At 33.5% G+C, this 12957-nt stretch overlaps 1 protein-coding gene across 3 annotated transcripts; it reads left to right on the top strand.

Annotated features, from left to right (window-relative positions):
- Positions 1-7786: 7786 nt before the first annotated feature.
- LOC133681533 (uncharacterized) lies at positions 7787-12190 on the top strand. 3 transcript variants are annotated; one of them, XM_062104596.1, is made up of 12 exons: positions 7787-8134; positions 8318-8395; positions 8887-8988; positions 9142-9258; positions 9591-9846; positions 9948-10108; positions 10197-10558; positions 10653-10752; positions 10887-10946; positions 11045-11128; positions 11218-11334; positions 11672-12190. In XM_062104596.1, exons 2-12 carry the CDS (start codon positions 8336-8338, stop codon positions 11972-11974), a joined length of 1722 nt encoding a protein of 573 aa, XP_061960580.1. In that variant the 5' UTR covers positions 7787-8134; positions 8318-8335; the 3' UTR covers positions 11975-12190. The 3 variants fall into 3 exon arrangements, with proteins under 3 accessions (XP_061960580.1, XP_061960581.1, XP_061960579.1); XM_062104597.1 differs by having other exon boundaries at positions 7788-8134; positions 8309-8395; positions 9951-10108; XM_062104595.1 differs by having other exon boundaries at positions 7788-8134; positions 8309-8395.
- The last annotated feature ends 767 nt before the right edge of the window (positions 12191-12957 follow it).

The following is a 12957-nucleotide window of genomic DNA, read 5'->3' as shown; positions in this document are numbered from 1 at the left end:
TAAGTTTATCGTTTCTAATATTATAAAGCTGAGATAAATATATTATTATTTAAAATAAAATTTAAATATTTGCTTCAGTTAAAAATTAGATTTTTAAAGTTTTAATTGGTTTAGAACAATAAAAATATTTTTCTTTTGCTAAATCAAACATTAACTCAACGTAGAAATTCATTTTTAATGTCATGAAAGTCTTATATAAAACTAATTGAAATAAAATATTATATCAAATTCTAAATCAACTTAATTTCAATATGAAATGATTAAATTGAAAAAACAATTAAAAAATAAAAAAAAAACATTATACATATAGGTATTGTAACCCAAGATAGGTTATGTCTTTTTTCTACCTTGCATCTTCATTTTTCTTAATAAAAAGTAAAAGGATGCAATAAAAAAAATGAAAAGAAAGTTTCAATGATCCAATAAAAAAAGATGCAAACAAAAAAAACTTTAATATGGCTGGCCACTGTATATTACAATTAATATCATGGGCTAATCTAATCACTGCTGTTTCAACCATTCTGACCTGTGCCACAGTACATGCTTGATGGCAGTCCGCTAGTTCTTACCTGGTTAAATTATACAGGATGGTTTGCCACTGTATATTACAATTAATATCATCAAATCAAGGGGGGGAAATTGAAAAAGGAGCAAAAGAGAGTTTACATGAATAAACAAAACCAGAAAGGCTAGATCTTGAAAAAATAACATCCGGTGAGGAGCTCGAGACCAGGAAGCTTATGTGGCTGCAAAAGATAAGCCTAAAGAGAGAGGCAGTACAATCATTTTGGTGGCATGACGATCAACTTCAATTCATCATCAAAAGCCCCCCACTCTGAAAAGCTTCAACGCCACATAATTCTTGCACTTTTTAGGAGAAGACATGGATGGATAGGTGTCTTTATGCAAAGAAATCAACAATTGACTTGTGGGGTATGCCCTTGTGGAAATCATCACAGCCCTTCTGCTGGTTACCATACTGCCAAGAGCACACCAGTCACCAGATGAAACGGGAACCACCCTTTTAACCTCTTTATATGAAATTGGTTTCTCGATGAGAATCATTTACTTATGCCCCATCATGATTCCATTGGTCTCTCAGCATAGATGATAGACCTACCAAGATTTCTCCTCTGGGGGTGAGCATGGTCCATGGATCCACCTACACTCTTTTCTCTCTTTCACACACAGTCCTTCAGCAATCGATACTTCAAAAAGTGCCCAAACCACCGTTTCTACTCATCACACTCTTAGCTATGAAAGTCTAATAAATTAATAATCCAGAAATTAACTCATGCATGATTAAAATGCTGGTCCTTGAGGTAGGACCGAATGTCTTGTTCTGTAATGAAAAAATGGCTGTCCTGGTGCAGACACGCGCGTCTAAGAGTGGCTGCATTTCTCCTCAGGTAAAGCCATGAGGGTTGAAATAGACAAACAGTCTCCTACCCCCTGGTACTACCAGCATAGCATGGCTGTCAAGATAGCAACAGTGCACAAAGTCAATACGAGTGAAGAATCATCTCCAGTAAAAATACTGTCATCACACAGCTACACTCCCTGCTTCCATCGGCTAATTAACTGGTTGATCATGTGCATGGTTTTTTTCTTCAAATTAAACAATCAACCCCAGAACTTATTACAGCTTTGCTGGATGGCAACTCATGACTTGTCCATCTCTTTGTTGCAACAGAGTCTTTCAGCTGGTCACAAATGCTCATATTATAGATTAGTTCTTGCTTATTTTGTCCAGAAATTTACTCGTTGTTACATTACACTGTTGAGATTGTGAAGTTATTCAAAAAAAATATCGAGATCACATGATGTAAACCCATTCAATTAACCTACATAGATTTATATCAAAAGCAAGAAAGTTATAAATTTGCTTTCGACATTGACATCTCATCTTCTGATAAATTTGCTCGCTGTGATAGTTGGATTTGTAGGAAATTTTGTCTCCATGTCCGGCCTGGAGCATCCAAGAATCTTTTTTTTCTTCCGATTCATAAATAGCGGGGAAGACAGAATCTCCTATAGATTACGCATTCTCATTTGTAAAAGATGCAGAAGAGGTCCTGATCGTGCAAGATAAATGTCTCCATCCATATTATTAACAAAAAGCCAAAGATGACGGTGATATTACCGTGTTACAAAACATAGTTTACTATTCATTTCAATACTATAATTATTATCTTATTTCTTGGTTATTTTCTTTTTTATCTTTGCTTGGAGGGTAGAATGATTTTTTTTACAGGACATGGATGTTTTTTTTGGGAATTAAATGAGGTTATTTTGGTAATTATATTTATAAATGTACATAAAAATAACAAATTTAACTATAAAATAAAATAATTTGATGCTTTCTTATCAAGAATAAAATAATTATATTTTCATGTTTGGTAGAATAGTAAAATTATGACATTGTCCATGCCATTGCAATTTTTTAGCCTTGCATTAGGGGCTTTATAGTAATTTTCCAATGATTTGTTTTGTGATTGTTGATCTGTCTTGGAGGTATTTTTAGTTTTGTGTAATTACAAAAAAAAATCTAAAAAAGTTGTTAGCACGTGCACAGTGCTTGCCAATGCATTAGCTGCTCTGCTAACTTTGAACGACGTGTGCAGCTCACTTTGATGGTTGTACTGACGTTTCCACCGCATCATTGGATTTGTTTAGGCGTTCTTTTCCTCCTTGGATGACGCGTGTATGGTGGTTCGGTGCGGTTTAGCCGAAAATAACTTTTCTTTTTGCTCTTTCTTTTCCTTCTCTTTCTTCCTGGATTTGCATGCAGGCCACGTAGAAAATCAAATTAGCTCTTCAATTATTATTTTTTCCTTTAGATTCAATCCCTTTTCTTTTATTTGCAATTTTTTTTATTTAAATTGGTTGTTTTTAATTGGATTTTATTTTTTATTTCATCCCTAATCATTTGATTTTTAAAATTTATTTTCAAATTTGATGCTCATTCTTTGAATTGTTATTTGTTTTGTTTTGAATTGTTTTCTTGATTGATTTGTTTTTTTTACAATTTCATCCTAGGCATTTTTTTTCATTTAATTTTTGTGTTAAATTTGGTTATGTTAATTTCTTTTGTTGTTATTTTTAAATCATTTTCTTGATGGATTGGTGTTTTAAAATTTTATCTCTGAATATTTAATTTTATTAGATTTTTATGTCGGATTTAGTCATAATTTTTTTAATTGTTATTTTTTTTCATGGTTTTTTTATTGATTTTTTTTTCAATTTCATCTCTCGATGTCAAATTTAGTCCTAATCATTTTCTCAAATTTTTGGAATAATTTTGATTTTTTTTTCAAATTTTATCTTTATTTGGTTTTTTCTTGTTAGATTGTAAGCTCTTTTTTTTTGCTACTCGTATTCTATTACAAGCTTTTTATTGGTAGTTTTTTCAATGATTTCTTCATTTAAAATAAATTAGATGATATTTAAGATTTTTAATTGAATTCAATTTCATGATCTAACAAGTTACAGTTTTTTTTAAATTAAATGAAGTTTAGGAGATTCGCCTGGAATTGTTTTGTTTTTTCCCGTTATTTTAAAGCTATTTTTTTTTTAAGTTTGACTTGTTTTGTTTTGGTTTTTCTTTGGTTAGATTAGCGTCGGATTGTTCAGTAATTCAAATAAGCTCGAATGTAATTCTTTTTATTTTTTTCTCATTGTTTTTTCTCATTTATTTTATTTATTATTATTGTGTTTTTTTTCATATTATTTAAATTATCACTTTAACCAATGACTTTGAACTTGAATTTTTTATGCCTGTTATTGTTTTTACATAAAAAAAATTATTGTTCCACCAGCGGTAAAGCGTGGCAACATCTCTAGTTTTATTTAAAAATAATCATTTATTTTTCAAAAAAGGTAGCAATAACAACTTGTCCTATTAGATTGCTTTGGATAAACTTTTCGTTCAAATTAATTAAAAATCCTAAAATTTGTCACAGATGGATGTATTACGTTTCCATTTATACTTGCTAGTTTTGGTGCTTGACATTATCGTATACGTTATATCATATATACAGTGAAGTGTCTCCTTGCTGTAATGGTGATCCTTTACCAAAGTTTTTATCAACAATGATAAAAAAAAGAAAAAAAAAAAAGTGGATTTGACTGATCTTTCACCACAAATCTAGAGCTTTCACTCGTGTAGCGTCTACCCAGTTATATTTGATTTGAAAAGGATTTGAATTATTGAGATAATGGGTTATCAAATCAACTAAAGAGTTAATTATCGCGTTAAGTACTATTTATATTAAGATTTTTTTCAAGGTTGCCGTCAGCATATCTTTCATTAGGAGATTTTGAATTAATTTTTTTATAGTATTTTTAGATTGTTTTAATATATTAATGTCAAAAATAAAATTTTAAAAATAAAAAAAATATTATTTTAATGTATTGCTAGTAAAAAAAATACTTTAAAAAATAATATCTACCGTACTCCGAAATACCCCTAAAATAACAACATTTTTTCTTGATATAGACTAAGATATATAGGTTTAAATCAAGTTTTATAGTATCAACATGATCATTAAAAACCTGACCGAATTAAAAAGATTTTATTAGATAGATGTTTTATACAGGTGAATTATAAACCTGACCAGGTTAAATTCAGAGTCATGAAATTTTCGAGGTAAACTTGTCGAGCCACGCTGTGTTTAACAACTATAATATGAACACAATGACAAATACCAAAGCTGATAATTAAGGCATGACAGGTGATTATTCAATTATCAACGTGAGAGCTGAACATGAACCGATCCAAATAATTTATCCGGCGTGTTTCATTACCGTACGGCGCAAGAAAACTGCTGTGTTTTAGTATTAAATTAATTATGAAGCAATTAAGTCACTCTCTCAGAATCCTATCTGCCGCTCACAACTCAATTGCAACTCGCAATTACACAAGCCAGGAGTAGCATTTCAGCTGTGCCACCTAAAAGCTGGGCATCGCTGTCCAAGTCTAGCCGAATTGAGTTGTCTCGTTCCATGGCCAGAAAGCCAAGCCCAATTATCCAAGGACTAAACCACCTTCCTAGCCGAAAGAATATTAAAGATTAGCCAGGCATGAATTATTTATTAAAAATGTAATCAGTCACTGGGCACTTGATCATGTGTAGCTAGCGTGTCCATTTCTTCTTTTATTTTTTTCTTTTTAATTGCTTAAAAATATCAACCTCCCATGATCATGAGTGATGGATGGCTTCTCTCCCTCTACACCCACCCATTCCATGCATGTGTATATATCATTTTCTTTCACAATATTGATATTATTATATTGCAGTGCAGAAATCCCTCTCTCTCTCTCTCTCTATATATATATATATATATATATATATATATATCGCCTGTCTAATTCACTTTCTGATAATTTAAAGGCCCATGTACACATGAGCACCGATGGAGATGTATAGATTTGAGTGGTGGATAGGGTGAAAGCTTGACGAGAACGCCAGACATTGCACGCTACGGTGGGGTAATTCCTTCGTATTATAAGATTCCATGATCTTTTAACTCTTTTCTTTTTTGCCGGTAGTTATTATTAAGATTGTGTTCGGATAGTATTTTAATATAGAAAAGATAAATGTGAAAGGAATAAAAATCAATTGGTGTTAAAGTGATTAATGAGATAAAAACGTGAACTAATTTTAAAGTTAATTAATTTTTATATTTTTAAAATAAAAAAGTATAATGAGATATGTTTTTTTTTCTCATCTCAATATAATAATACTTTATTGTTTTGATATAATTAATAACAAAAAAAGGTAAATATGTCATTTTTAATTTCAGAGATGCCCGCCGAGACTGAGAGATAACGTAGGTGGAGGGATTTTATTTTAATTATGAAGAGAAAATAGCTACAATTTTTATTAGTTATAGAGAGTAGATATATGTTCTCTTCATAGAATATAAACTGAAAATTAATACCCCTTTATTTTTTCCTAGCATTTATACAAAATAAAAGAAAGTTAGAGAGTTTATTGTAAGGTACTTGAGAAGCATGCATGCTCACCAACAAAAATCCTCATTATTATTGATTAATCATATTAGATTCTTGAATGGTGGAATTTAATCTGAAATTATTACTACATGATGCCCACTTGAATTGATTATCTTGTGTTATATCACACTTAATTAATTGCATTTATTATAAATATAAGCAAATTGGGTGTCATATTGATTGATTTTTTAAAAAATAAATAAATGGGTAAAACAGCAGCACATCAAGGCAAGAAGGAGCTGTGCAAGGCAACAATTATGGGACCAAGAAAGGAAAACGAAATGAAGAAATCACGAGAACTTGTACGTATAATTCTGCAATTGAAACAAGGAAAGAGTTGAAGCATTTCCATCAGAGGAAACGTTCAGCACGACAGCCGGTAGTGGTACGTACCCATCGAAGAAGGGACCCCGAATTTATTCTTCTGAATTCGGACAAAAATGATTTCATATTATTACCACATGCATTATTCCCTTCTACCTCAAGGAGATGGTCGGTTGAGTTCATCAGACCTCCTTCTCAGGGTTATTTTTTTTATTAGCTTGCCAAAATTTATAACCTTTAATTTCTAGGAAAATCTATTTTTTTATTTTTTTTAAAATCATTGCAACATCCACCCTTTTCAATGAAACATTGTACAATCAATGCTCTTAAATCTATTTGGACTCAACCAATTGATGTAAAACTCGGTTAGTTTAACACAATCTGGAAGACAGCCAACCGAGTTCTAGATTGGTTTTATCTAGTGAATTTTCAATCTTTATTAATTTAATAAAAAATCAAGTTTTATTTAAAAAAACAATATCAATCTAACTGACCTGTTAAATTTATAATTCCAAAACTCACATTGAATTATCTTTTAAATTGATTTTAATAATTATAATTAAAAGATAAAATTAAAATGGAGTAAACATATTAAATGACCAATACCTGGTCTCGAAAACTTACTCCAATAAAAATTTCGAAGAACAAAAAAATGTTTAGCTGGCAAACACGTGCTTGATGCAGCCTTTGCCTTGAATAAAACTGCCACGAAGAACCCTAATTTAGTTAACAACAGGACTCACTGCCAAAATTAGCCAATCCCAACAACTCCCTTTCCTTCCGGAGTCAACTCATCATTACAGATCGTAACAAGATCAAGAAATCTGGACATTTTGGTAATATAAACAAGATGATCCAGGGACATTTTAGGTATAGAACTAGAAAAGGTCAGTAACTAAAGAATGTTGGAAGAGAGAGGCTTCACGCTATTTCATGATGACGCAGACAGAGCCTGCAGTGCATGTGTGCTGTGCTCTAGGAGTTTGCCCATAGCCTTTTTGTAAAACTCTCTCTTTTTTTTTGTACCGATAACAGATAGGAAGTAGTATCGGTCGGAGTAAACCCGTAGGCCCAACAGTTAATCCGGTGATCCACGAATCTAATTTGAGCCCCAATAGTTAATCCGTCCGGTGACCTATCTATCTGAATCTAGTCTCATATTAAAACATAGAAGTTATTTGATTAAAATGACAGTTCTTCTGAGTTAAAATTTAAATGAGATTTGATTTATTTTTTTCAAAATCATGCAAGTTTAATTTTAAAAAATTAAAATAATAGTATTTTAGATTAATTCAGGCTTTACTCATTATCAAAATCCTGTACTGGATCATAGACCAATCATTTGTACTTAACATGTATAAATTTTAGTAATAACATTGAAAATCAAACTCAATTTTTACTAAAGAAACTGGCTCGAGGAGGCCTTTGGCAAAGCAAACTACCTCGTTTCACCTTAGACAGTCACATAAACATTTACGTACACAGCCACCCCATCTCCTTGTCTCCTTTTAAATAATGTTAGCAACTTACCACACAAAAAGAGACAGCAGCTTGAACACTTCATCTTTGGCTGTCTCTGTTTCCACCCCCTCTTTATCTATATATCTATGTATTAAAAACTCTCCTGTATATAAACAGTTAGAGAGTTCAATTCATTGGTTTTTAACTCGGCCTGGAATCTGGGTAGTGGTGAATTCAACTCACAGTGATCGAGGATCGCAGAGATTTAAGTGATACTTGACTTTTAAGGCATTGAAGTTTCTTGTATTTTCAAGGAATGAACTTTGTGTAAAGGTATATATGAATCTGGTGATGGTCCTCTGTTTTTTAAAGCTCATTCAATATGGAGATGGGGTCGCTGTTGTCTCTCTTCTTCTTCTTCTTCTTCTTCTTCTTCTTCTTCTTCTTCGTGTTCTGTTCTGCAATGTTCCTTTTAATGAAGTTGTTGAATTGGGTTCTTTAATGAAGGACTTGCAGATTTAAAGAAGAGTACAGATGAATACTAGGGTGAGGACTAGGCTCCACTCCATGAAAGCTCCAATGAAGCATGAAAAAGTAGGCACTTCATCTCTCTTTAACTGCTTATTTTATTATTTGTTTTGAAAAACGGTTTGCACTGTAGATTATGGCCTATCTTTATAGTTTTTGCCAGAAAATATGGCTGCAGTTTCATTGGGGAGGATCCAGAAGTTGAAAGCTTCAGGAAATTCTAATAAAGTATGCATATTTAATGAAAATCTGAAAAGGATTTTCAGTCAAATCTGTCATAGAGATATTGCCTTGCTTAATCTTTTTAGAGTATGGATTTCTGATTAGGCCTGTAAATCTTCTATCTTCACAAAACTCTTTTCAGTGATTGAAACTTCTTTGAACATTCTGTCATCCACTATTGTTTTCAGATGATTTTTAAGGCATGTTCCAGCCAGCTTTGTTTTGTTTAATGTTCTTTGCTTTTTCTTCACTCTTCTCTGCATAGTTTATCTACCTTTTTATCACTTGAGAATCTGATTGTTTTGGAATTTCTATTTAAATCTATTTTCTTGAAGGAGAAGGTTGGAATGCAGGGGAGCAAACCAAATGTTGCCAAAAAAGCAGCAAATAAAAGACAGGCCTCAAGTAGAGAGAGGAAAATAGCGTTGCAAGAAGATGTATGGTCATGTTTTCTTGTTATACTTCAAAATAGATCAAACAATTTTGTGTTTTTCTTTTTCCATTGATGTTGTCCTGTCTTCAATGGAGCCATTGCTTGAAAATCACCTTTTCTTAGATTAATTATTGTGTTGGCAATCCCAATTATTCAGGTTGATCAACTAAAGAAGCAACTTAGGCATGAAGAGAATATTCACAGAGCTTTGGAGAGGGCTTTCAGCAGACCGTTGGGAGCTCTCCCTCGCCTTCCTCCGTATCTTCCTCGTACTGTTAGTAATTCATCATCCCTTCATATGGTTTCCATTCAAATCCTTTTTGTGTTTTAAGTTCAATAGTTGAAACATGACTATAGACAAATAGTATTGCTATGAAGTATGAACATAGATTTAGGCATAGCAATTGGAGATTTGGAGCTGAATAAGAAACTTGGAAGAACTTAATTGAAAGATGTGAGGGAAGAAAAATAGCAAGTGACCCAATTTCAAATGATATATCAATGCTCAACTAATGAACTTGAGAAAAACTAATAAACTTGAATACTTGCCTAACCATAACATATTATCACCACAGTGAATTTGATTCTGGATTTTAGTTTCTGTAGACGTTGGAGCTGCTTGCAGAAGTGGCTGTTTTGGAAGAGGAGGTGGTTCGGCTTGAGGAACAGGTTGTCCATTTTAGGCAAGATTTGTACCAAGAGGCTGTCTACATGTCAAGCTCCAAGAGGAACGTGGAAAGTGTTTCCGATTTATATCACTTGTACCCGAATAAGAACCCCAAGCCAGATCAGTCGAAATCCTTAGCTCAGAATGTGGATGAGTCAGCGACATCCACGATAAGGCATTTGCCATCCCTTTCTGGTAAGCTGGATGTTTGATACAGTCAGCATATGATACATTGTTTATGCACATGGGAGCATTTTCCATCTTCACGCCTTAATTCGCCCTCATTGTTCTTTTAGCAGATGGAACAGGGAAAGAGAATGCATTCTCTACTGCTAATTCTAGGAAGAACAGCAAAGGATCCTCAATCCATAAAGCTCAGACAAGCAGAAATATGGTGAAAAGACCGTCTGAGGACAATAGACCAGCAGAGAAGAAATTAGATTCTCACAAGTCACAGGTCTGAATAATGTAATGACAGGAACATTTTCGTTAAGAAGAATCAATTTTATTAACAGCTAAATTAATCATATAGCATCAATGTCCAGCTAGAATGCAGAGTACCAGACCAAGAAAATGCAGAAGCAAGAAGTCATGTTACTGCAAGCGAAGGGGTATCAGGAGATGCAAGCCCAAACAAGTTGTCTGAGGACATCTTGAAATGTTTGTCAAGTATTTTCTTACGGATGAGCTCAATGAAGAATAGGCGTACTGCAGATAATTTATCTTTCTTGTCAACATTAGTCTCTCAAGAAAACGAGGAAGAAGCCGAATGTCAGGATCCTTATGGTATATGTTCAGAGTTTGGGAAGAGAGATATTGGTCCATATAAGCGTTTGTTTTCAATAGAATCTGGGACGATTAATCCCAACCGAACATCAAATTCTTTGTTTCTACTTCATAGACTTGAGTAAGTTTTTCTTCTCTAAGAGATTTGATTGATATTTTCATTATATTAACAACATTAGTATGATTTATGTTCAATATATTTTCTGAATTGTCAGACTTCTATTCGGGAAACTTGCCTCCGTCAACTTGCAGAACCTCACTCATCAGAAGAAGCTTGCATTCTGGATAAACATTTACAATTCCTGCATGATGAACGTAAGCGACTCCTCTTTTATAAATTGTCAATAGTTTCTTTGTTCCAAATTATTTTGGTAGATCTGAATTTGAACATAATTTTCTTTGCTATTGGTATTAACGTAAAGAATTTTTACCATGTCACATTGCATCAGGCATTTCTAGAACACGGAATTCCTGAGAGTCCTGAGACGGTTGTTGAACTGATGAGAAAGGTATGGACTATCCAGGAACTTCTCTTTATGATATACTATTTTTTCTTGCTTTAACCATGAATGGTGATAATTTTCTGGCCCTATTTCTTATTACTTAGGCAACAATAAATATCGGGGGACACTTGTTAAATGCAATAACGATCGAACATTTCATCCTTAGGCTGCCTTATTACTCAAAATATGTAAGTGGTGGTCATTTCAACTTCCATGAAAGCTTTTTCAGAAAATTAAAGACTTTCTCGCATGGCATTTATTCCTGAGTTTTGATCAGACAATTTCCAAGGGTGCAAAAAATGATGAGATGGCAGCGAGGAACAAATTTGGATTGGAGCTATCTGAACCATTGGTATCATTTGCCCTTTGCTGCGGAAGCTGGTCCTCCCCTGCTGTAAGTTTTTACGTAATGCAGATAAGTTTGCACGTTCGCTAGTTTTTACATAACGATCATGTGATGTTTACTAACAGTCCAAAGTGCAATGCTCTTATTGTTATGAATCACACCAGTATTGTTGCATACGAAGACTAATAAGCTCTAGAACATTTCTTCAAGTGTTTTGCATTTGTGCTTATGCTTATTTCCTAACTATTTACCATTTGTGGAATCTCTTTAGACCTCGAGAACATTGGTTTCTTGCTTTCATCTCGATAGATTTTCAATCAATGCCTGGTCCAGAGTGGACAGTAGGTTCCATCAAATACTGATCTGTGGACTTGTTGAAATGAAGGTGAGAGTGTACACCGCAGCTCAGGTTGAAAACGAACTGGAAGAGGCAAAAAGAGATTATTTACAAGCTGCAATTGGAATTACAACGAGCAAGTTTGCCATCCCTAAGTTATTGGATTGGTATTTACTTGACTTTGCCAAGGACTTGGAGTCATTGCTTGATTGGATCTGCCTTCAGTTACCCAGTGAACTAGGGAAAGAAGCTATTAATTGCCTCGAGAAAGGTAAAAATGAGCCTCATTCACATTTTGTCCAAGTTATGCCATATGAGTTCGGTTTTAGGTACCTTTTGTACACAAAATAAAATTTTGTTTCGTTACAATTTTTGCTTTATATGATTATGTGGGAGACTCATTTTTGTACATAGCTATAGGATATATAATTACTATCAAAGTTTAATGTGTAATTCGGTTTCATTGTAAGCATCTGTAAGAAAATTTCTCTCTTCCATTAAGATATTCTGCTGAGAGAATGCCTGTGGAAGGGTTATACATAATAAAATGATGGAAGGTTTTATATAGGGTGATTTCTTGATACATCTTTCTTGCCGTCTTGGCATCTCTCACTTCAGTAAATGCCTACCTATATGAGGCCTAAAAGACCTGTATTTCGGCATTTGTAAGAAAATCATGGATGCCTAATTGGTCTGAAAAATATTGCCTGGTGTATAACATAGGAATGAATGGTCTGAGGTCCAAGGTTTTAGATTGCTTCCTGTGTAACTAATTCCCAGCTGCACTGAAAATGAAAACAAATGCGAGCGTCCAAGCAGATGACAATCCCATTAGAGAAAATTAGGTGTGGTCAGTGCAGACAATCTCTCTGCCGAGCATGCATAACAGTTAATATAATTCCATTTGAAGACATTCAAAGAAAAGTATCGATGCTGATTCGTCACCTAATGCTTGTGGTCCTAATGAAAGCAGGCCAGATTTCCTGCAGAGGCAGCTATTTTAATCAATGGTTTGGTTCATGTTGGTGCCATTCTCACAACACTCATGTGGCAGCTTTCAGGACCAGTTAGCAGACCAATCAATGGCTCGTGCAACAGTTGAAGTGCTTGATCACCATGAGCTTATTGATGATTTTTTTATCTTAAACATTTGATGGAACTATCTTTAACCATCTTCCTAGAAAATTGTCTGCTATATAATGTTCATACTTCCCTGACGAACTATGAAACTCGGGACAATTAATCCATTTATAATAAGCCGACCGAAGAAGATACATACAGCTTATCAATAATCTAACTAGAACTTGATCCCCAAAAAAATCATCTAATTAGAA

Source organism: Populus nigra, chromosome 2, assembly GCF_951802175.1.
Source record: "Populus nigra chromosome 2, ddPopNigr1.1, whole genome shotgun sequence".
NCBI lineage: Eukaryota > Viridiplantae > Streptophyta > Magnoliopsida > Malpighiales > Salicaceae > Populus > Populus nigra.
Note: the sequence above shows the minus strand (reverse complement) of the source record. Positions and strands in the feature narration are given on the sequence as shown.